Source organism: Arachis ipaensis, chromosome B08, assembly GCF_000816755.2.
Source record: "Arachis ipaensis cultivar K30076 chromosome B08, Araip1.1, whole genome shotgun sequence".
NCBI classification, from domain to species: domain Eukaryota; kingdom Viridiplantae; phylum Streptophyta; class Magnoliopsida; order Fabales; family Fabaceae; genus Arachis; species Arachis ipaensis.
Window position 1 is genome coordinate 119,335,257 of NC_029792.2, and position 25,996 is coordinate 119,361,252.

At 36.1% G+C, this 25,996-nt stretch overlaps 3 protein-coding genes across 3 annotated transcripts in view; all 3 read left to right on the plus strand.

Moving 5' to 3' along the window:
* Window positions 1–1,115, plus strand: part of LOC107612155 (protein CASPARIAN STRIP INTEGRITY FACTOR 1) — a 5,203-nt gene extending 4,088 nt beyond the window's left edge. Inside the window, exon 3 of the mRNA XM_016313975.2 lies at window positions 747–1,115. Coding sequence (XP_016169461.1) covers window positions 747–881 — 135 coding nt within the window. The 3' untranslated portion in view covers window positions 882–1,115. The remainder of the gene's footprint in view (window positions 1–746) is intronic.
* On the plus strand, window positions 9,972–10,496 carry LOC107611535. The gene is made up of 2 exons (XM_021108334.1): window positions 9,972–10,338; window positions 10,404–10,496. The coding sequence occupies exons 1-2, from the start codon at window positions 9,985–9,987 to the stop codon at window positions 10,494–10,496; spliced, it is 447 nt and encodes a 148-aa protein (XP_020963993.1). The 5' UTR covers window positions 9,972–9,984.
* LOC107611533 (probable receptor-like protein kinase At4g39110) lies at window positions 22,073–25,090 on the plus strand. The gene has a single exon (XM_016313448.2). The coding sequence runs from the start codon at window positions 22,325–22,327 to the stop codon at window positions 24,899–24,901; it is 2,577 nt and encodes an 858-aa protein (XP_016168934.1). The 5' UTR covers window positions 22,073–22,324; the 3' UTR covers window positions 24,902–25,090.

Genomic DNA, 25,996 nt, shown 5'->3' on the forward strand with positions numbered 1-25,996 from the left:
TAATAAATAAATGAGAGAGATAAATGGATCAAGTAGTTAAAAGGGAGTAATAATCGATAAAAAAAAAATGAAATTTGTAAATCACATAATTCCAATACATTTCGCTAATTATTTTTTTAATCCAAGTAAACATTTTCTTAAATTATTCTATTCCCTCATCATTAGAGAACTCATTATTAAGAATAGGGAAAATATTTATTGAAAAATAAAAACTAATGGGCAATTATTGCTTTGGTAGCATTTTGAAATTAGAGAATAAATTATCCGATCCTCTCTTGTACGTTATTTGCTTATAGGTATGGTTTGTATACTTTTAAATATGTATACAATTAAGATTATTATGCGACAATATATAAGAAGTGATAATTTACAATCAAATTTGCCAAATTAATGCGTACGTACACTTATTGTCATTAAAAACTTAAAATATATTTTTTTCATAAAAAGTTTCCCTATTTGTATCCTAAAGAGGTTATTCGGACTAACTTTATATCTTAGTCTTACATTAATTTTCAGGACTAAATTAATGTAAACTTCAAATAAGTTTTAAGGAGTTTGATACTAATCAATTAATTAATAATTATAAAAGAAAAGGGAAGAAGAAAAGTTCAAGACTAAACTTATTATGGCAACTTTCAAAAGTAATTTAATTTTCTCAATTTTTGAAGCATCTCATTATTATTATTATTTATAGTTTTGGAGTAGTTTATTTTCACTGAGTTGCAAATGTTTACTTAAATTGGCAGGGAACATCCGTGAATGAAGAAGAAGAAGTAAGCATCATCCACGAGAGGCTTCTTAGGGCTAACACAAGAGATTATGGAAGATATGATCCCTCACCAACATTTTCTAAGCCCCCTTTTAAGCTCATACCCAATTAATTAATTAAGTTAAATTAATATTTGAAGCCATATCATATATAGTGAGTTGTGTATCATAAAATAAGCCACCACTGTTTGTCTTCTTGTAATATATATATTACATGATATATATTGTATAATATTAATATAATATAGATACACAGTTAATATATAACTATATCAAAGACTTAGCTTGATGAAACATAATAATTTTGTAACATATAAGAGATATATATAGACATTACTACATGATGATGAAGATTGCTGTAAGAATATCACTAATTCTAGATCTAGTGACTGTTGTATGTGAGCTTAATTTTAAAAATCGTTATGACATTGTTGGTTATTTAAAATTTGATGTTAGGGATTTGTTATGTATATAATTTTTTTTAATTTATAAAATTATAAATTCAATCTAATCCAAATCACACANNNGGTTTGAATTAAATACTTAGTATATACTACCTAAATCTCATTTTTTACTCCCCTAGTAAAAGTTATTCATCATTCTCTCTATGATTGCATAAGCTCATTCTAAAGCAGCCCATTATGTAAGTTAGTATGGATTGAGCAACAAATTTGATTAGTACTTCATTTCTTGCTTTGGATAAAGAATTAGGATCCCCAAGCTTTTTGAATGATTTTTCAGTGCCTTTATTTAACTAATTTTTTTAGTAATTTTCAGTTATTATGAACGATTTATGGCGTCAGCTGGCGTGGAGTCCTCAAGATTTTTCTGTAATTGTTAATATAAATAACAAAATGGAAAATTATCATCATATGATGGTGATAGAATGTAATATACTATTTTGACAACACACAAAACATTAACGTTATACGTTGAATTGTGTCATTTGTTTGTTAGAGGACAAATAGGCAAAGAGAAACAATTCCGTAATGTCACCAACCAACAGTATGTCTGTCAATTTCTATCAACTCTTATTTATGATTGTATTTAATAGAAGTGTTTTTGTGAATGTGTCTAATAAAAATGTCTTTTTTATAGCTGTGTCTAGGGGTAGAAACAGGCCAGGCTTTGCTCTTAACAAGCCTGATCTATCATGTAGTTGATTGGCATGAGCCTGGCCTGCAGCCTGTTATAAGCTTTTTTCAAAGTACTAAGCCTGACCTGTTATTCAGCCTGGCCTGGCCTGAAACCTGTTAAAAAGTCTGCTAATTTTTTTTTTACAAAAATAAATAAAAGGTCCAAACAGGCCTGCAGGCCCAGGCCAGGCTAATTAATGAGCCTGGGCCTGGCCTATTAACATAATAAGGCCTTTATAACAGCCTGAGCCTGTGCCTATTTTATAACAGGTCAGGCCAGGCCAGGCCAAATACAGGCCAGACTGCAGGTCCCTGGCAGGCCGCTTGACCTTTTTCCATCCCTAGCTGTGTTTAACAGAAGTGTCTTTATAAATGTGTATTTTTTAGATGTGTCTCTTTATACATATATTTAAAATATGATAATTACTTATTATTGACAATAAATTGGCAGATAATATATTGGTACCCTATACTTTTCCAAAGAGAAATAGTTAGAAACCCAAGTATAATTCTACTCAAAAGTAAATGTATACGAGCACCATAAATATATACAAGTAAATGTTTTGAAGAGAGAATAAAAAATCAGTTTAAAATTGATGTATTTAGTCTTTATTATTAACTATTGTAGAATGATAATTATGCTATATATACAAATTTTTTTGGTATTTAAGTTCAACTAAATTGGCTTAAATTCAATAAAAACCAACTTCATAATACAGAGTGTGTAAAACACACACTTGTGCAACTGTTCACTATCGTGAACATTAATATAAAAAACGCTTCGTCTTTCTTGATCAAAACTAAAATGAACGAATTTCAAATAATGCTAAAAATCTCTCAAAATCTTTTCAAAATCTTTGTGAAATCTCAAGAAAATCTCGAAACTATGTTCGAAATCTTCACCAAGAAATCCAAAAAGAGAAGACGAAACATTATTCAAGGTACTTAGATTAAACCAAATTATCTTTCTAAATGCACCAAAACTAGAAATAAAATAGATTCATCGAAATAATAATCTAGAGCTCCTACATTACATTTAAATTCAAACCTTCAACCATGAACAGCAATTTTTACAAACAAAAATAAAATTATTCAACTACAAAAATATCAACTACTAACGAACTACATTAACTAGGTTCGAACCGAACCTCATCCTCTTGATTCGATTTAAAATAATAATTCAATTTGCCTGGCTTAACTAGCAGCCTGAACTTGCATCATTCGTTGTCTTGAAAAAGGAAATACCTGTTAAAATTTGATTTCACTACTTGATTTCAACAAAATTTAATCCAAATCTTCAAATCAGATCAAAGAGTATTGATTGTGATTGAACAGTATGTAGAGAACGAACATAATGCAAAGAACGAAGATAACGAATAGAGCGTAGAGAACAAAGTGAACATATAGAACGAAGTGAACAAAATCCACAGAGAAAATTTGAAAAAAAAAAGAAGAAATCCGCAGAGAAAAGACAGTTATATATAATCGCGAGTTTAGTCAAAAGTTAGTTAGAGAAAGTAGCACGTAGAGGTGAATTAGGTTATACCAACTTGATTGGACTTGATTGGATAATCAACTTGGTTGTAAGTGAAGGTTTTTGATGGCCTAGAGAAGGGGGGTTGAATCTATGACCTTCTTTAAAAAATTAATTAATAAAGCCTCAAACCAAAACTTTTAACTTAGCTTCTATTTGGTCTGCGTATTTGGTTATGCAAGAGACAATTTTATTTTGTTTCATAAATCGTGGAAAACTGAATCAAAGCAGAGAAGAAGAAGATGACACAGTCATGTATCTTGGTTCAGTTGCCTAGTGCAATGCAACCTACATCCACTCTCCACCACAATGTTGGTAGAATTTTCATTATCTTTCCAAGTATTACATACAGGACTCAATATAATCCTATCTAGGACACACAAGTTTCAACATAAACTTGACTTGGCTATGTAACTACCTAGACTCAACACACTAAGTGCTTACCCAACTTAGCAAGGGATACCTCTCAGGTACATGACACAAAATAGAAATACAATTAAAAAAAATCTGAAATTACTCTTGACTTTTCTCTCTAAGTATTCTCCTCAGTCTTTTCTCTCAATGGCTTTCTCTCAATGCCTATCTTTCTTACTTTTACCTCTGAATGAATACAAAGAAAGATATAACATTAAAATAGAAATACAAACAGTAAACCATGAAGGAGATGATGATTCATAGCCTTGACTCTATGTGCTGAACCCAACTTCTGAACTCAAAATATTGTCCTTCATCTTGGTAGAGTGCTCCCTTTAGTGTAGATGCAATAATTCTAAGACTTCAAACTCTGTTTGTGAGGTTTCTCTCTTCTCTCATTCGGGTTCTCTCTCCTTAGTTCAAAATGAAAACCAATTTCCTTTTTATACCTTGCTTGAGCCATGGCTAGGGTATCCTTCAGAAAGTCAACTTTTTGATTCTTAGGCTAGCTGAAATCTTTCCTTCTCTTTTTTCAATCAACTCCAAAAATTAGGGATTTGTAATTAGGGCAAAGTCCCAAAGCAGACACAGCAGCAACATGATTTATCTTTTTCAAAGATCTAAGCAAAATTTAAATCCTTAGATTTGTGCTTTGCCTCCAAGAAACACTTTTAACCATTGATTCACAGTAGAGAAACTTTGCCACCACTTTTTTCATTTTTCCCGAAATGGTGGTGCAGAGAGTAGGGTAAAATGTGAAGCAATTGACTTGCATGGTAAAGGAAATAAATTACCTTTAACTTCTCTAAACCCTGCTTAGCTTGCTTTTGCTTAGCTTGATTTGACATTAGCTGCCTTAATTACATTTCTCTTTCTTCTACTTTAGTGTTTGAACAGAAAAGTGAAGCTCTCTTTCTCTTCTGATCTTTACTCGAAGTGAACTTGATGAAGCTTAGGGTTGTTTTCCTTTTGCTTGAAAGATAATGGACTGGCTTAGTGATTCAATTTCCATTCAACTGCTTCGGATAATTGGGTTTCATAGGTTTGGGCTACAACAAAAACAATTTTGGGCCTGCACACTTAAACAACATCATCAAACCCACTTAGGTTATCAACCCAAATTTAATATTTTTGTCATCATCAATTTGTTATATATTTTCTGAATTCAACAATCTTCCCCCTTGATGACAAACATAATATTTGAGATGATCAAAGAAATTAACATAGACAAGTTTCAGAAACTTTCCTTTGATGATACCATGTAGTTTTGATGTGTTCCCCCTTTTTTTCATAAGGGTTGCTCCCCTTTAATGTGTACTCATATACCATTTTCTGTTTATATACACACAGAGAACACAACTATATATGACAAGCAAATGTTGAATAGAATTATCGTGTATGGCAACATTGTCAACATCTCAAGTAATAAATCAGCAGCACAACCAAAATGATTCATCATATCATGCATTTTCTTATCACAAACTCAATTAGACAACACATAAAATGTTAAAATCAACCACCAAATCATTAACACCAACTAAAATAACACAAGTGTATAACAAGCATAAGTTCAGAATTAAAGTAACACAAATTCAGACCACACATCATCTATCCTATGTCATGTACTACTCCCCTTTTGTTATCAAGGGAGGAAACAGTTTCAAGTTTAGGCCTACATAAAAGGTGTTAGTCCTTAAAATCTACTTAAACTGAACTAAAATAAGTGCACATAAAACAGTCTTTAAGTTATATAGTCATAAAAAAAACAGTGTCTGAACCTAAATAGTTTCATGAAACAAAGAGCAATAAAACAGAAATCTTCATCAAGAGACTTTCCTAGGCATCTGAGCCATCCTCTTCAAAGTCTAGTGATTCTTCTTGATCCATGGCCATGGTGTCATTATCATATATATTGTCCATATATTTTAGGAGAACAGCCACTCTATCTCTTGATTTTCTCAAGGCATTTTCATTCCTGACTGCAAGCTTCATTTCTTGTTGACTTGTGGAAATAAAATGATTGGACAAATTTACAAACTCTTTCAAGACATCTTTAACAACTCCATAAAGGAATGATTTGTGACCAGTGGAGTTAGAAGTTCCAGAAGTTGAATGAGAAGGAATGTCATCAAGTTCATTTTCATCATCATCAATGACAACTTTTTCAGTTTTTGTAGGTCCTTTCTTTTGCTGTTTCATAGCACCACCCCCCTTTCAGGTAAGAGTTTCTATTTTTCATAAATCTCATTGGTTAGATCAACACCAAATGATTCAAAAATACAAGTTAAAAATATGCCATAAGAAAGAGACACATTTTTGTCACTCCTTATGTAATCATGCATATGTCTCATCAATAAATAAGCAAATGAAATATCAGTTTTTGTAATGATATCATACAGGACCAATGTGTCATAAAATAAAACTTTTTTATAAGAACCGCTTTGGGATAAGATGATATGATTCACAATGCGGTGAAGTTGAGCACGAAGAGGACCTAGAGCCTTATGATTTGGAGTGAGACCATCAATTAGAGAAATATTTTCACAAACATAAGTCAAAACATCTTGATATGAGATACCCAAACCTTTATCCCATTTACCGGAGGTATAAGCACATACACGCACATCTGTATAACCTAGGACATCACTTATGGTTTCACTGTTCAGGTTCAACTCACGCCCTTTTACATAAGAATGAATGTTTTCCTCATGATATGTCATATTTGCATAAAACTCACGAACAAGATCAGGATACACAGGATTTTTAATTTTGAAAAGATGCTTCCAATAAAAAAACTCAGATTTTCCATAAAAATAAAGCCATTCTTTTTCAAAGTAGGTAAATTAGCCAAAAAGGTAGGGTACAAAGGACGATGAGCAACAACTCCTCTGAAAAACTTATAGTTCATAGCCAAAAAAAATGAAGAGGGTTGTAATGAGAGTGTGAATTCAAGAAGTGAGATTTATGAACAAATGGGTCAACATTTTGGGGTTCCTTTACTGAATGAAGAGGGATTTATGGATTACGTCTCTGAGAGCATTGAAGAACAGACATTGATTTCAGCCTTGAAGGTTTAGGAGGAGCTTCTTCAGTGGCTAGACACTTCCCCTTCGAAGTACTAAGGCGAGATGGTGCGCTGGATAGAGCCACTGCCTAAGATGAAGATGGTTACCTTGGGGTCATCTTTGTGTGAGACATGGGTTCAGTGCGAGGAAGGGAATGAGAATGTGAGGGTGATGGAGTGAATGTGGGATCGTGAGAGTGAAAAGGGGCTCGAGACTTTTTAGGGATTTTGGGAAGCTATTGAGTGAGGGTGCCTCTTCGTGTAGCAGTTTTCTTTCTTATTATTATGACACAATGATTTTGCAGTTTTCAAAACAAAGGATGGTAGTGGAAAAACTGAAGGTTCATGCAAGTGAATATGAAGGAGTTTGGTTTGGTAACTAGGACAAGTTAATGGTTTCTTGAAAACATGTATGTGCAAAACCTATGACAACTTTGAAAAGACATGACCTAAAGTTGAAAAGTTTTTCATTTAAAAAAAATGTAAAACAACTTTTATAAAAGACAAAGAAAAAGAATTAAATTTTTTTTAATATATGACAAAACCAATGAAGTTCACTATCACATAAACACACTCTTATTTGGCCTAATAGTGGTTATGTTTAAGGAAACACAAAGGACCACATGAAATATGAAAAGAATGGTTGACCCACATGAATCTGAACTTGGAACCAAATACCAAATACCATGTTCTAGGATGATGGCTCTTTACTTGTCTAGAATTATTTCATTCCAATTTGAGAGGCAAAAATTCTTAAACAGCACGTCAGCAAAGTTAGAACAAAGAATCATAACTAAGAATTTCTAAACTAGTACTTAATTTGCAAAATTTGTCCTCAGTTAGTGATTTGGTAAATATATCAGGTAATTGTTCCTTTGATTTAATAAATTGAATGTTAATATTACCCTTTTGAACATGTTCTCTTATTGAGTGAAATCTCACTTCAATATGTTTTGTTCTTGAGTGCAAAACTAAATTTTTAGAAATATTTATGGCACTGATGTTATCACACAACAAGAGAATGTTATCAGCATTTAATTTATAATCAATCAGCTGAGTTTTTAACCACATGAATTGTGAACAACAAGAAGAAGCAGCAATGTATTCGAATTTAGCAGTAGAAAAGGCCAATGTAGATTGCTTCTTGATTGACCATACATTCAAGGATTTGCCCAGAAAATAGCAAATGCCAAAAGTACTCCTTCTATCAAATCTTTCTCCAATAAAATCTACATCACAATAATTAACTACAGAAAATTCATCAGACCTAGGATACCATAAATCAAAGTTGGATGTATCATGAACATATCTAATGATCTTTTTAACTATAGAAAGATGTGACTCTTTTGGTTGTGATTGGAATCTTGAACAAATTTTAACACTTTATACAATGTCAGGTCTAGAGAATGTTAAGTACATAAGGGAGCCTATCATGCCTCTATACCTAGCCTCATTAACATCTTTCTCAGTTTTATTTTTTTCTAACTTTGAGTTAGGGTGCATGGGTGTTCTCATGGGTTTAGAATTTTTCATACCAAACTTCTACTTCTCTTGGTGAATAAAAGTTCTGTTTTGAGTTTGTTTAATTTGAAGACTAAGAAAAAAATTAAGTTCACCCATCATACTCTTGTCGAATTCACTTGTCAGGAGTTTACCAAAATTAGTACAAAGTGGTTCATTTACTGATCCAAATGTTATGTCATCAACATAAATTTGAACTAGGATAAAAGAATCATTAGAATTCTTAATGAATAGAGTAGTATTTGTAGTACCTTTTTAAAAATTATTTTTCAAAAAAAAAAAAAGAACTAAGTCTTTCATAAAAAACTTTTGGGTCTTGCCTTAATCCATAAAGAGCTTTTAAAAATTTAAAAAACATGATTTGGATACTCTTTATTTTCAAAACCAAGGGGTTGTGCCACGTACACTTCTCTATCAATCACATCATTCAAGAAAGCACATTTTATATCCGTTTGAAATAATTTAAAGCCACAATGGGCAGCATATGCTAGGAAAAGCCTTATAGCTTCTATTCGTGCCACAAGAGCAAAGGATTCATCAAACTATATCCCTTCTTCTTGATCATATCCTTGCACCACTAATCTTGCTTTATTTCTAGTAATGCCTCCATCTTCACCCAATTTATTCCTAAAAATTCATTTAGTGCCCGTCACTTTCCTTTCGATAGAATTAGAAACAAGTGTCCACACTTGATTCTTCTCAAATTGTTGAAGTTCTTTCTCCATAGCCTTTACCCAAGAAGGGTCATCAAGTGCTTCTTTGATATTTTGAGGCTCAATTTGTGATAGAAAAGCCAATTTTTTTCGTTAGCCTTTTTAGAGGATAATCTCGATTTGTAACACCTTGAGAAACATCCCCAATAACGAATTCTTGTGGATAGTTCTTTAAAAATCTTCATTCATGGAGTCTTGAGTATTTAGGAATAGATTCAGGTTAGCTGGGATCAATGGAATTGGTAATTCCAGGGATTTCACCAACTACCACTACAAGAAAAATATCCATTCAGCCACACTTTTTTTAAGCTACATTTGAAAAGCGTAGCCTATTCTATGAATAGGCTACGCTTTTCTCCGTGTTGCCTTTTTATAAGAGAAAAAGATACACAATTGTGGCATCATTTAAAAAGTGTAGCCTTAGGTATTATAGAAATCACTTATAAAGCGTAGTCGTAGGTTGATATCTATGGGTTCACTTTTCGTATCAAAGAGAACGCTTTTAAAAAGTAACTTATTTATTATGTTTTGGTTGCGCTTTAAAAGTGATGCCTAATGTATGTATGGCAAATTCCTAACACTTGGTAAATTTTTTGTTTCCCTTTCAATTTCCTCCAGAAGAACACACCCACAAGCCACTTCGCGCACAGCAAACCCTCTTCCCTCCAGAAGCACACCCTTTCGCCATTCTCACCTTTGCGCATAACCCTCACTTTTGCCAACCTTTTCGCACACAACACACCCTCAAATAAACACAGCAAAAATTTGCCCTCACCCAGTCACCCTCACTCACGTGACATACACCCTCATCCTCACTCCACACACACATGAAAGATGGAAGAAATCCAAAAGGGGGAGAACGGGAAGAAGAAGAGAAGTGAGGGAAGGAAGGAAAGGACGACTCCGCCGCTGTCGTTGTTGAGCATCAGTGAGAGAGAGAGCTCGAGGAAAAGAGAAAACGCGATGGAGGAGAGAAGAAGGGGGTGCTTCGTCGCTACTGAAGCTCCATCGCCATTGCTAGGGCTTGTTGCCATCGCCGTTCTGCCACCGTCGGGCTGCTGTGCTGCCGCCGAGGAGCTCGAAGGGATGTCTCGCTGCCGTCGTGCTCTGTCGCCAAGCCGTTGCGTCGCCGCTCATCTCTTCTTCACCGTCGCCGCTCATCACCATCGTCGTATCCTCTGTCACCAGGTAAACCTTCTCTGTTCTGTATCCTCCCTTTCTCGATCATTCTCTAACTCGCTCTCATTTTTCAGTTCGAAAGTGGGTATGGTTTTGATAGTGATGATAAACTGCAACGGCTAATTAAGATAGAGAAGGTATGTATCAATTTTCAATTGGTTCTGTGAATGTTTGGAGGTTTTGGTTTCGAATTTTAGGTTTTTAATTAGTTTAGCATCTTGAAAAATTAGTGAAAAGAACAGGTTTCACACTAAAATATTTTGATTTATGTCTTGGTTCATATGCATTCCTTGAACATAGTGGTTGCTTTCAATTTCTAGCTTCAAGCTATATTCCTCTCTGATGCTTTTCAAATGCTTTTTTTGGTTTTTTTTCATAGATGCTTTGAATTTTATTGATAATAGCCAATTAAAATGTGTCAATAAAATAACAGCAAATGGAAAAAAGGAAAAACTTGGTCCTAGAATGTATAATACTGTTATTTGATAAAGCACACTGGAAATAGGAGTTTTATTAGCCGAGTTTTGAGTCAATTACATTACATATGGATAAAAATAGCTGTATAAATTCTTATGTAGCTTCTCATTATTGTTACAATTAAACGGCCATTCCTTATAAAAAGAATTGTTATGTATTATTATTTAATTACGTATCAAGAGAAAATAATAATTGTGCAGAAATTTCGTTAAAATTAAAGGGTAACTATAAAACTAATGAGTGTGAATGAATTAAAGGGCATCATTTTTTTTTTTACTTTTGGCTACACTTTTCAAGTGTACCTGAATGGGTATTTTTATTGTAGTATACAGGAGATAAAATAAAATTGTCTCCTGCAGAATTGCCTGTTGCAGCTAAATCAGGCTCAGGTTGCTCACAATTATCTTTTTCTTGATTTTGGGCTTCATTTTTGTTGCTCTCCACTTGATTTCCTACATCACACTCTTCCAAAACACTTTGAACAAGGTTAGAATAAAAAATATAATATGTATGGACTCCTCAATTATTCTAGCATCTTGATGGTAAACTCTATATGCTTTGCTAGTTGCGGAGTAACCTACAAATATATATTCATATATTTTTAGATTAAACTTTTCTAAATTTCTTTTGGTGTTTAAAACAAAATATTTGCATCCAAAGATATGAAAGTAATCTAAATTTTGTTGTTTCCTTTCCAAAGCTCATAAAGGATTTTCTTCAAAAATTTTCTTATGGTTGGTTATATTCAAAATATAGCAAGTCGTGTTCACGGCTTCAGCCCAAAGGAACTTAGGAACTTCACTTTCATATAACATGGCTCTAACCATTTCTTGAATACTTATATTCCTTCTTTTCACAACACCATTTTATTGTGGTGTTTTTGGTAAGAAAAATTATGTGAAATTCCAAGTTCATCACAAAAAAATTTAAAGAAATTGATTTTCAAACTCTTTACCATGATCACTTCTAATAGAAACTATCTTTAAATCCTTTTCATTTTGAATTCTTTTGCTAAAAACCTTAAAGACTGAAAATGCATTATTTTTATGTATAAGAAATAAAACCTAACCAAATCTTGTATAATTATCCGCAATCACCAAACCATAATGATTACCACCCAAACTTTGAGTTCTAGTTAGACCAAAGAGATCAATATGTAACACTTCAAGTGGCCTTTTAGTAGAAATATCTTCCTTTAATTTAAAAGAATTATTTGTTTGTTTTTTCATTTGACAAGCATCACATATGATATTTTTGTCAAACTTAATCTTAGAAAGACCTTTCACTAAATCCTTTTTAACAAGTTTGTTTATTTGAAACAGGTTATATGGTCCAATCTTTTGTGCCATAGCTATTTTCATATTCTTTAGAATGAAAATAAGCTACATTTTGATTCTTAAGTTCATTAAGTAGTGAGGCCATACACATTATCACAACGGTTTGCAACAAATAACACTTCATCAGTCTTTTCACTCACAACAAGGCATTCTAATCTTTTGAAAATTACTAAGTAACCCAAATCACATAATTGGCTAACATTCAAAAGATTGTGCTTCAAACCATCAACCAAAAAACATCATCAATGAAAGTAGAGAGATCTTTACCTATTTTTTCAATTGCAATAATTGTACCATCACCAAAAGACACAAATCATCCATCATACTTGTTGGGTTTGATAAAGAATGTTAACTTTTTCGTCATATGCCTAGAGCATCCGCTATCCAAGTACCACATGTCTTTCTTCCTTTTGGATGCTAGGCAAATCTGCACACATTCTTAAGTAACCTTAGGTATCTAAACTAATTTGGATCCTTTGAACTTAATCCACCTTAGTTACCAAAGTACATTGAAATCACAAATAACCTTGTATATTTTGTCTCCCATTCTCCTTTTGTCAGTAAAGCATTGAGAAGAGAGTGGCCAGGTTTATTGCAATTAAAGCAGTAATTTTTTTGTGCATGTTGTTAAAAACGATTGAAGTTATGATGCTAATAATAATTAAAAGATTTGAATTTTTTATTTTTGAAAAGGGTGCATTTTCTTTGACAAATCTATTTTTAGCATTGATACCTTTTTTTTCAATATAGCCTAAACTAGAATTTTTTGAAGTAAATGGGTTTTTTTAATATAAGACCTTTTTGTCAAAGTACGATTTTTTAAAGGCAACCTCATTGCTAATAAAGTAATCCAAATCAGAAATTGTTTGAAGCAGGTTCGGTTTTTGATGAAGAAGCATTTTTATTAAAATATGGCTTTTCAAAGACAGAATCATTGTTAGAGAAATATCCAAGATTAGATTTATCAGACGAGAATTTTGTTTTTGAAGATGATGCCATAAGTTTAGGAATGGTTTTTCAAAAACTACTTCATTTTTTGTTACATAACCCAAATATGATTTTTCAAATAATGGTCTTCAATTAGCAAGTAATTTGTCTAAGTTGCTTGAACTACATGCAAATTTGGCTAAATCATTATTTAATATTTTAATCATTTCATCCAATCTTTCATTTTCAGCAACAAGTTCTTGAGAAGGATCAACAATGTGCTTTCCTTTGAACTTTTCAGTTTTAGATTTCAAAAATCTATTTTCTTCAACAAGATTAATAGCACATTCGGTCTCCATTTTTTCTTTCAAAAATTTATTTCAACTTTCAAAACTTCATTTTCAAATTTGCATTTTTTATATTTATTCAGCAATTTTTTAAAATGGTTAGTGAGATCATCAACAATAACATATAAATCTTCAAGAGATACGTCATAGTAATTTATCTTTTCTAGTTGATCTTCACCAGCCATTAAACAAACTTGAGCTTCATAGTTGGAGTTATCTTTCTCATCCTAATCATTCTCTAGATCCTCCCAAGAAGTCATGAGCACTTTCTTTTTGTCTTTCTTTGCCTTGTCCTTTTTTTTGAGCTTTGGACAGTTGAACTTGAAGTGTCCTACCTCCTTGCAATTGTGACAGATTACTTTGCTCAAATCCTTCTTGTACTCCTTTGATCTTGAGCCCTTGTTTCTGCCTTTGTTCCTATCAGCCTCCTTAGTCTCCTAGCAAAAAAAAAAATTTGTTATCCTAAAAACTGTCACTTGACTCTCCAAATACTCAACTTTTGATTTTAGAGCCACTTCTTTTTTCTTAGTGTCTTGGCTGGTGTGTGTTTTTATATGCTAGAAGTTTCTCTCTTAACTTATCATAAGTTAATGGACTCAGATTATTGCGTTCGGCTAGGACAGTAGCTTTAGTTTTTCACTCTTTTGTAAGGCTTCTAAGGACCTTTCTCACCAAAGTTTGTTTAGTGTGGGTCATGTCAATAGCATCTAGGCTGTTTATGATGATTGAGAATCTCTTAAACATCTCATCAATGCTTTCTCCATCTTTCATGGTAAATATTTCATATTTTTTTTGCAGCATATCAATCCTTGTTTCTTTGACTTATTTGGTGTCTTCGTGTGTGACTTGGAATTTCTCCTAGATTTTTTTTGCAGTCTTGCATCTAGACACCTTTCAGTACTATTCGAAGTTGATAGCACAATGCATCAAGTTTATAGCTTTTGCAGTTAGCTCCACCTTAGCTTCTTTTTGTCATCATCACTCTATTCGGCTTCTTCCTTTGGAGTCATCACTCCATCAACACTTGTCTTCGTATGAATTTTAGGACTATTCATAACTATCTTCCATATATTGTAATCAATTGATTGAATAAATATCTGCATCCTTTCTTTCCATTAAGCATAGTTTTTTCCATTGAAGAAGGGAGGCTTGTTGTTTGACTGACCCTCTATTAGAGTATAGGCCACAGTATTTGCACCCATGTTGCTCGCCATTGGACCTTTCCTCTAAGCTATGAAGTTTGATTCTTTAGACCTAGTTGTTGGTACCAATTGAAGGTTCTTAATGGCCTAGAGAAGGGGGGTTGAATCTATGTCCTTCTTTAAAAACTTGATTAATAAAGCCTCAAACTAAAACTTTTAACTTAGCTTCTATTTGGTTTACGTATTTGGTTATACAGGAGACAATTTCGTCTTGTCTCATAAATTGTGAAAAACATAATCAAAATAGAGAAGAAGAAGATGACACAACCATGTATCCTAGTTCAGTTGCTTAGTGCTATGTAACCTACATCCAGTCTCCACTACAATGTTGGTGGAATTTTCACTATCTTTTCAAGCATTACATATACCAATTCTCTAGAACTCAACATAATCCTATATGGGACACGCAATCTTCAATATAAACTTGACTTGGCTATGTAACTACCTAGACTCAACATACTAAGTGCTTACCCAACTTAGTAAGGGATACCTCTCAAGTACATGACACAAAATAGAAATATAACCAAAAGAAATCTGAAATCACTCTTGGCTTTTCTCTCCAAATATTTTTTTTTCAACCTTTTCTCTCATTGGCTTTTTCTCAATGCCTTTCTTTCTTATCTTTTACCTCTGAATAAATACAAAGAAAGATATAACATTGAAACAGAAATACAAACAGTAAATCAAGAAGGAGATGATAATTCATAGCCTTTACTTTATGTGCTGAACCCAACTTCTAAACTCAAGACATTGTCCTTCATCTTGGCGGAGTGCTCCTTTTAGTGTAGGTGCAATACTTCTAAGACTTTAAACTCTGTTGTGAGGTTTTTCTCTTCTCTCTCATTCGGGTTCTCTCTCCTTAGTTCAAAATGAAAACCAATTTCCTTTTTGTACATTGCTTGAGCCACGGCTAGAGTTTACTTCAAAAAATCAACCTCTTGATTCTTGGGCTAGCTGAAATCTTTCTTTCTCTTTTTTCAATCAACCCCAAAAATTAGAAATTTGTAATCAGGGCAAAGCCCCTTAGCAGACACAGTAGCAACATGATTTATCTTTTTCAAAGAGCTTAGCAAAATCCAAACCCTTAAATTTGTGCTTTACCTCCAAGAATTCACGTCAAAAAAAATTTACCACCACTTTTTTTATTTTACCCGAAATGGTGGTGCAAAGAGTAGGAGAAAATGTGAAGTAATTGACTTGTCTCTTAAAGAAAATAAATTATTTTTAACTTCTCTGAACTCTGCTTAGCTTGATTTGACATTAACTTTCTTGATTAGCTTTTCCTTTTTTCTACTTTAGTATTTGAACAGAAAAGTGAAGCTCTATTTCTCTTCTTATTTTTATCCGAAGTAAATTTATTTGAAGTTTAGGGTTACTTTCCTTTTGCTTGGAAGATAATGGGCTGAGTTAGTGATTCAGTTTCTATTCAGCTGCTTTGGATTATTGGGTTTCATAAGTTTGGGTTGCAAAAACAATAATTTTAAGCCTACACACTTAAACAACATCATCAAACCCACTTGTGTTATCAATCTAAATTCAATATGTTTGTCATCATCAATTTGTTATATATTTTTTGAACTCAACATAAAATATTATTGTTAGAATAATTATGTAATTTTAGATGTAATAAATATATAATTATAGTTGTTATATATATAATTATAGATGTTTTATTATATAAGGTAACTATCATCCATTTTTAATGTTTACCCAATGAATAATGATATAATTTATTACAATTGAATTTTTTTTTATATTCTACGTACATACTCTCTTACTCTTCCACTCCTCTCCCTGTTAGGTTTTGGGCTCCCTGTCACGGTAAATTTTAGAAGGTTAGATTTAACAGTGTTTGTATAGTTTTTTGGAGTATTTGAGAATACTCTAGATGGTTCCGGAACGTTCTAGAATGTCCTAGAAGGTCCCGGAATACCCTAGAAGGTTCTAGAAGACTCTGGAAGGTCATAGAGTATTCTAGAAGAGTGTAGATGTATATAGAAGTATAAAGAGTGGTATGGAATAATCTAGAAACATTTAGAGAGTTATGGTAGGATAGATATTTGTAAAGAAGGTTCTGAATGATTAATCTGGACCGTTGATTAGATTTAATCCTAACCATCCATTGAGGAGGTGTATGGCTATAAATAGGGGTGAGAGTTAGAGTTTGGGTGTGTGTGAATCATTTGTAACCACACTTGAGCAATAAAGTGTTCTTCCACCAAAGCTTCCTTTCTCTTGTGTTCTCTTGTATTCTTAGCTTTCTTGCTAAGTATTGAGGGTTAGGCTGACTTGGTCTTAGCTCAAGAGGTTGAGTAAGTCCGAGTGCCGGCACGGTAGCGTTGGAGGGTGTCCAAGGCCGTGACAATTTGGTATCCGAGCAAGGTTCGAGAGGGAGCACAAGTCGCTTGTGGGTATGGCTTCTAGTATCACCATGGAGCATGTTGAGTCTCAAAGGGGAAGGAATACTATTCCTTCTCAATGGGGAGGCAAGAAGGTCCGTTCTTCAAGTGAGCCTAGAGGTAAGGACTCTAACTTTTTAGAAGAAAGGGTTTCTGTGTTGGAGAATGTTCTATCCTCTATGGATGAGCGTTTCCAAAGGATAGAACATGATAAGGAGACCCTCGAAGCTCACGTGTTAGGAGAACTAGATGCTTTCAAAGAAAGCATGCTCCAAATCGAAGAGAAGATTGAGAATTCCTTAAAGCTATTTGAGGAAGTTCGAGTTTGGTTCGAGGAGGCAAAATCTCGACCAACCATTATAAGGGAGACGACAAAGATTGATCTCCCCAAGCCAAAGGAGTTCAAGGGCGTAAGGGACACTCGCGAGGTGGAGAACTTCCTATGGCAAATGGAAAGGTACTTCGAAGGCCAAGGGGTGGTCGAAGAAGCAATAAAGGTATGCACTGCAGCTCTCTACCTTTCTGATAATGCTACTTTGTGGTAGAGGAGAAAGTGCGTAGATATGGAAAATGGTACTTGCAACATAGCCACATGGGAAGATTTCAAAAGGGAGTTGAAAAGACAATTCTTCCCTGAGAATTTGGTTTATGAAGCAAGGAAGAAGTTGAGGGAGTTGAAGTACAAGAGTACGATTAGCGACTACGTAAAGGAGTTCACTACTCTCACGCTTCAAATCCCCAACTTAGCATCAGAGGATGCATTGTTCTTCTTCATTGATGGACTTCAACCTTGGGCAAAGCAAGAACTACAAAGAAGGAATGTTAAGGATGTCGACGAGGCCATTGTGGTGGCCGAATCACTCACTGAGTATCATAGGGGAGACTCTAAATCCAAATCATCCTCCAAGCCTAGTTCTGCTAAAGGTGGGGGAGACAAGGGGAGGAGTTTCTCAACCAAGAAGGAAGGAAAATACTCTTCAAAGAAAGAGTATGAAGAAAAGAAGAAGGCTTTCGTGCCCAAAGGAGGATGCTTCGTGTGCAAGGGACCACACCAAATGAAGGATTGTTCCAAGTTAGGGACTTTGGCATCTATCGCCGAGGAACGAGAAGCTCAAACTCAAGTAACTGAGTGTGTTGGATCTATCCAACACATGAATGCTGTGAAGGGCAAAGAGGCAAGCACTACAGAAAAGAAAGGCTTGATGTATGTCAAAGCCTTTATCAATGAAAAACCCGTCATGGCTATGATCGACACTGGTGCTACACACAACTTCATCACGCCTGATGAAGCAAAGAGGCTTGGGTTGAGGATCACCGAAAAGAATGGCTGGTTCAAACCCGTGAATACCAAGGGTGAACCCCTTAAGGGAGTAGCAAAAGGGGTTGAGATGACTCTTGATTCTTGGAAGGGCCTTGTGGATTTCTCAGTAGCACCCATGGACGATTTTAAAATAGTCATCGGACTCGATTTTCAAAGAAAAGCAAATATAATACCTATGCCATACTACGACGTAGTATGCGTCATGGAGAAAGGGTCTCCATGCATGGTCCCTACTATCTCTAAAGTTGGCGGACCACCGATACTGTCTGCCATGCAACTCAAGAAAGGGTTCAAGAAGGGAGAGACTACATATTTGGCTCTATTACAAGAGGAGTCAACATCCGAAAGAGAAGACGTTCCTCCCAAAATCAAGGAAGTCCTTGAAGAAAATAAGGATGTGATGCCTCCCGAGTTGCCAAAACAACTACCACCTAGGAGGAAGATGGACCACAAGATTGAATTGGAGTTAGGAGCAAAGTCGCCCGCCTCAACATCTTATAGGATGGCACTGCCAGAACTGGATGAGTTGAAGAAGCAACTCAAGGATTTGCTAGATGCTGGGTTCATCCGTCCATCGAAGGCACCTTATGGCGCACCAGTCTTGTTTCAAAAGAAGCATGATGGTTCATTGAGACTATGCATCGACTATCGAGCACTTAACAAGGTAACCATCAAGAACAAATACCCCATTCCTTTGATAGCCGATTTGTTTGATCAACTTGGTAGAGCTAAGTGGTTCTCAAAGCTAGATTTGAGGTCAGGATATCATCAAGTGAGAATTACCGATGGTGATGAACCTAAGACCACGTGTGTCATGAGGTATGGATCGTATGAGTGGTTGGTGATGCCTTTTGGCTTGACCAATGCTCCTGCGACCTTCTGTACCTTGATGAACGAGATTTTTTTACCTTACCTTGATCGGTTTGTAGTGGTCTACTTGGATGACATTGTTGTCTATAGCAATGCTTTGCACCGTCTAAGAGAAGGAGATGACTGCGGTAGTGCATTGTCTGAGAACTTGGTGTCACTACTTGCTTGGTTCACACTTCATCGTCAAGACAGACAATGTGGCTACAAGCTACTTCCAAACTCAAAAGAAGTTAAGCCCCAAACAAGCTAGATGGCAAGACTTCTTGGCTGAGTTTGATTTCGAATTCGAATACAAGTCAGGCAAGACTAATGTGGTAGCAGATGCGCTGAGTCGCAAGGCTGAGTTAGTGGCCATTTCTATGGTTGAAGGAGATATTATGCATATCATCAAGGAAGGGTTGCATCACGATCCATTAGCCAAGAAGTTGGTGGAGTTGGCTAGAGAATGTAAGACCAAAAGATTTTGGTTAGAAAACGACCTTCTCTACACTAAAGGGAGAAGACTATACGTCCCTAAATGGGAAAATCTAAGAAGAAAATTAGTGAGGGAATGCCACGACACCAAGTGGGCTGGTCACCAAGGTCAGCGAAGGACCTTGGCACTCATTGAATCTTCTTATTATTGGCCTCAAATGAGAGATGAAGTGGAGAGCTATGTGAAGACTTGTCTTGTGTGCCAACAAGATAAGATTGAAAACAAGACACCAAGCGGGTTGTTGAAACCTCTGCCTCCATCAGAGCGACCGTGGGAAAGTGTCTCTCTAGATTTCATCTCTGCCTTACCAAAGTTCGAGGGGTTTGGATCTATTCTCGTGGTAGTGGATCGATTTTCGAAGTATGCTACCTTTATACCTACCCCTACTGACTGCACTGCAGAGGAAGCAGCACGACTATTCTTTAAGAATGTGGTGAAGTACTGGGGATTGCCTAAGAGTATCATTAGTGATCGAAATCCACGCTTCACAGGACGACTATGGACAGAGCTGTTCAAACTCCTTGGGTCGGAGCTTCATTTCTCAACAAGCTTCCATCCTCAAATCGATGGGCAGACTGAGAGAGTGAATGCCTTACTTGAGTGTTACATGAGGCATTTTGTAAGCGCTAATCAGAAGGATTGGACAAAACTCCTAGACATTGCTCAATTCTCATACAATCTGCAAAGGAGTGAGTCTACAGGGAAGAGCCCATTCGAGATTGTGACTGGACAACAGCCGCTTACACCTCACTCTCTTTCTTCCTCTTACTCAGGGAAGAGCCCTGAAGCTTATCATATGATTAAGTCATGGGAAGAACAAGCAGATGTCACTCGTTATTACCTCGACAAAGCTGCCAAGAGGATGAAGAAATGGGCAGATAAGAAGAGGAGGCATGCAAGCTATCAAGTGGGAGACAAGGTAATGATCAAACTTCTTCCACAACAATTCAAAGCCTTTCGCAAGGTTCATAAGGGCTTAATCCGCAAATACGAAGGGCCATTTGAGATCATTGGACGTGTTGGGGAGGTTGCTTACAAAGTACAACTCCCTCCCTCTATGGAGATCCACCCGGTCTTCCATGTGAGTATGCTTAAACCATATCATGGAGACCAAGACGAACCGAGTAGAGGTGACTCAAGTCGCGCTCCGCCTGTGGTAATTAGATCATTTGATAAAGAAATCGAAGAGATCTTAGCTAATCGCATCGTGCGACGAAGAGGGGTGCCACCAAGTATCCAATACTTGATCAAGTGGAAAGGGCTCCCGATAACCGAAGCTAGCTGGGAAACTCGCTGAGATCTGTGGTAATTCCAAGAACACCTAGAGCGCTATCATGAACAGAACGTGACGAGAACGTCTGCGCATTAAATTTTAGAAGGTTAGATTTAACAGTGTTTGTATAGTTTTCTGGAGTGTTTGAGAATACTCTAGATGGTTCCGAAACGTTCTAGAATGTCCTAGAAGGTCCCGGAATACCCTAGAAGGTTCTAGAAGACTCTGGAAGGTCATAGAGTATTCTAGAAGAGTGTAAATGTATATAGAAGTATAAAGAGTGGTATGGAATAATCTAAAAACATTTAGAGAGTTGTGGTAGGATAGATATTTGTAAAGAAGGTTCTGGATGATTAATCTAAACCGTTAATTAGATTTAATCCTAACCATCCATTGAGGAGGTGGATATCTATAAATAGGGGTGAGAGTTAGAGTTTGGGTGTGTGTGAATCATTTGTAACCACACTTGAGCAATAAAGTGTTCTTCCACCAAAGCTTTATTTCTCTTGTATTCTCTTGTATTCTTAGCTTTCTTGCTAAATATTGAGGGTTAGGCTGACTTGGTCTTAACTTAAGAGGTTGAGTAAGTTCGAGTGCCGGCACGGTAGCGTTGAAGTGCGTCCAAGGCCGTGACATCCCTCACGTTACACAACAGCTAAATAAATATAGACCAGAAATTATGTGGCTCGTGTATGAAACGGAATAATGTCACAATGATGCTTTAATTTAACATAATGTTGATTTACTTGTAAGTTGTAACCCACCAACAGATAAAAGGCTTTTAATTATTGTTGTTAAAGAATTACTGGGATGATACTCAAACTAACAGAAACTAAATGTTTGTTTAAGGTGATCAATTCAAGGATACAGAACAAATTAAAAGGCATCTTTTGACTTGTTCAAAATCAATTATTTTCAACTAAGCTTGTTATAAATTCTCTTTGCTAATGCTAAATAAAGGATAAAGATAGCAGATAAAGATAAATAAACGAAGAGAAAAGCATGTCACACACCAGAATTCCCTAATAAAGCACAATAATTGTTTGCCTAATTATAGAAACTGCAAAGTTTTGTGTCAACTTTGTTATCTTCTCTTCCTTTATTTTCTTCACCCTCTTCCAAAAAGAATGAACGAACTTTTTAGATTTTAGGAAAACCACCTTGTAGGGAATAGGGATCAAACCACCCTTTCTCTTTTTTTTTTCTTTTTTTTTCTTACCTTTCTCTAATTCTAAATTTCCAGGGGAGTGTTATAGGAAGGTAGGAAAAGAAACAACAAGAAAAAAAAAAACAAAAACAAAAAAATTAAAAAGCATCATTAGTGCCAAGATAAATTTCTATCATCCTTAGCTTGTGCATGCCATTTGATGGCTATCCCTCTGGTGGTTACCATTCTCTTGGCCTTAGCCTCCACCATAACGCCGCGGACGACCTCGGCCGCGTTCGTCCCCCGAGACAACTACCTGATCGATTGTGGCTCGGAAACCGGAACCACCCTCCCAGACGGAAGAACATTCAAATCAGACCCACAAGCCAACACTTACTTGCAAGCCAATGATCAAAACAAGGTATCAATAGAAAATGGCAATAATAACCCTGATCTCCCAAATCCATTGTACTCGAGTGCAAGAATCTTCATGCAAGAAGCCAAGTACTCCTTCCATTTAATCCAACCGGGTTACCATTGGGTTCGCCTTTATTTCTACCCAATCAAGAACAATATCTTTGATCTCCAAAAAGCCACTTTCTCCGTCAACGCCTATAAATACGTTCTTCTCCATAGCTTCAATGTTAACAACAATGACAAGCCAATTCTCAAGGAGTACCTCATTAATGCAAACGAACCCATCTTCACGCTCTCTTTTACTCCGTTGAAGAACTCAGCTGCATTTATCAATGCCATAGAAATCGTATCCGTCCCGGACAACCTTCTATTCGACTCCGGCTCGAACCTTTTCCCGGTCGGCGATTACTCCGGCCTGACTAACCACGCTTTCCAGCCGGTTTACAGGATCAACAACGGCGGACCTCTTGTAACCGCGACAAACGACACTTTAGGACGGAATTGGGAGAACGACGAGCCTTATATAACGGTGAAGAACGCAGCCATGAGTGTCGTTGTACCTACAAACATTATCAAGTACCCTACGAATAATCCAAATATCTCTCCTCTTATTGCTCCGCCGACGGTTTACGCCTCGGCGACGGAGATGACTAACGACTCTGCAGTGGATCAGCCGAATTTCAATATAACTTGGAAGTTTGATGTGGATACTTCTTTTAGCTACCTTGTAAGGTTGCATTTCTGCGACATTGTAAGCAAAGGTTTGAACGAGCTTTACTTCAACGTCTACATCAACGAGAAAACCGCGATTCCGACGCTTGATTTGTCCAGCATTACGCAAGCCTTGGCGACTCCTTATTACAGAGATTTTGTTGTGAATGCGACGTTGATGTCTCAGGAAGGACTAAAGATTCAGGTGGGAGCGTCGCTGGCGCGAGGAGGAAGCGGGAACGCTATCGTGAATGGGATAGAGATCTTGAAGATAAGTAACTCTTTGGACAGTTTGGATGGCCAATTCGGCCTTGATGGGAGCAATGGCGGTGGTGGCTCTTACCGCGGCGCAGTGGCCGGGGTTGGATTCGCGATGATGTTTGGAGCGTTTGTTGGACTTGGCGCCATGGTGATCAAGTGGCACAAGAGGCCTCAAGATTGGCAGAAACGAAACAGTTTTTCGTCGTGGTTGCTTCCGGTGCACGCCGGAGACAGTACCTTTATGAGCAAGAATGCGTCAGGAAAGAGCAATTTCTCTGCCACTATGGGTTTAGGCCGGTTCTTCTCTTTGGCGGAGCTGCAAGAAGCAACTAATAACTTCGATAAAGCAAACATTATCGGTGTTGGTGGATTCGGCAATGTGTATTCCGGCGTCATTGATGATGCGACTCAAGTTGCGGTGAAGAGAGGAAATCCGCAATCGGAACAGGGGATTAACGAATTCCAGACCGAGATTCAAATGTTGTCTAAGCTTAGGCACAGGCATTTGGTGTCTCTTATTGGATACTGCGACGAAAACGATGAAATGATTTTGGTTTATGAGTACATGCCTAATGGACACTTCAGGGACCATCTTTATGGCAAGAACATGGTCGGACCACCGCTTTCTTGGAAGCAAAGATTGGAAATCTGTATCGGAGCTGCTCGCGGTCTTCATTATCTTCACACCGGCACGGCACAAGGTATCATCCATCGCGATGTTAAGACAACTAACATATTGCTTGACGAGAATTTCACGGCCAAGGTTTCTGATTTTGGTTTATCAAAGGATGCACCTATGGGGCAGGGTCATGTCAGTACGGCGGTTAAGGGTAGTTTTGGGTATTTGGATCCTGAATACTTCAGGAGACAACAATTGACAGAAAAATCCGATGTCTATTCATTTGGAGTGGTGCTTCTTGAGGCCTTATGTGCAAGGCCTGCTATTAATCCTCAGTTACCCCGCGAACAAGTCAACTTGGCTGATTGGGCTATGCAATGGAAGAGAAAGGGATTGCTTGATAAGATCATTGATCCTAATCTTGTCGGCACCATTAACCCCGAATCGTTGAAGAAGTACGCCGAGGCGGCCGAGAAGTGCTTGGCGGATCATGGTGTTGATAGGCCTTCAATGGGAGATGTGCTTTGGAATTTAGAGTATGCTTTGCAGCTTCAAGAGGCCTTCACACAAGAAGGAAAGGCAGAGGATGAGACTCCGGCTGTCCCAGCCTCAGCCTCAGCCTCAGCCTCAGCCTCGGCTGTTCTGCCTCCGGCCGCTCCTGCGTCTTCTAATGCCTTAGATGAGGCTGTCCCTGTTCCAGAAGGAAATAACCCCCCGGCCGAAACCCGGGCGATTGATGACCATTCTGGAACTTTGCAGTTTGCTAGGTTTAGCCTTAATGGCAGGTGAAACCCGGACTCATATTTTTATGAATGAAATGATCTTCATCTAGGATCAAGCCAAAAGGTGTTATAAGAAAATTAAGGTGGGTTTGTGGCCAAAAGAAAATTACATACCTGCATAAATTGTGATGCTTTGTACTATATTCATGTAAAAATTCAATGGAAAGAAAATATATACAAGAATGGCATTATCGGTTCCTCTTAGTGGCAAACATTATATGGCAGTTGGGGTAGTTTGGTTAAAAGTACTAGCGTGTAAATATTGCAGTTAGTACCAATAATCATATGGTCTTATATAACTGAATTCCAGTATTTTGCTATTTAAGTGTTAGAGGGTGATTTTGAGTCATGTTCAAAGAAAATTGGACACTTGCAGCTAGTGAATTGACTCAACTGTGTACACAACCTGTAACTATCAATGTTATTAAATAATAAAATAAGACATGTCTAAGTTCATGATATAAATAATTAAATATATATTTTTTTATTTCGCACTATATTTTTCAACCCAGTAAACTAATCCACGGCGAATTAGAGTTTTATAAAAGTTTATTATTGGCCAACAAATTACTACAAATATAAGGAGGCAGCCGAATCTTCGGCACTTGTTTAACTAGTAGAGCGGGTTAATCACTCGATCAATTCAAATTGGCTAATCTATCTATTTATAATATATAAAGTTGATACTAACCTTCTTAGTTCTCAACAATGAGAAGTCGTTTTTTTTTTGTTAATGATGTTACCTTAACAATTTTATATCTATTATTATTTAATTAAAACATAAAATACTAATTAAGTACACTAAAAATACATTATAAAAGTCTATTGAGGTCATAATTTTCTAAAATTTGATAGACTTAATCATCAAAATAATATAACTTAATTCAACTATTTGATTGACGAAAGCATAAAGAGTTATTAAAGTGTGTACCTAAAACTAAACAATGTAAACAGAATATTTAGCGTTAAAGTTTCATTCAAACATTAGTCTTTCTTGATAACTAGATTTAGACTTTTGCAAAAGACCTAATGCTATGAAATTTTTGTCAAAATTTTTAACTAAATGATAATAGAAAAATTTTAGGTTTTATAGTTAGTTATA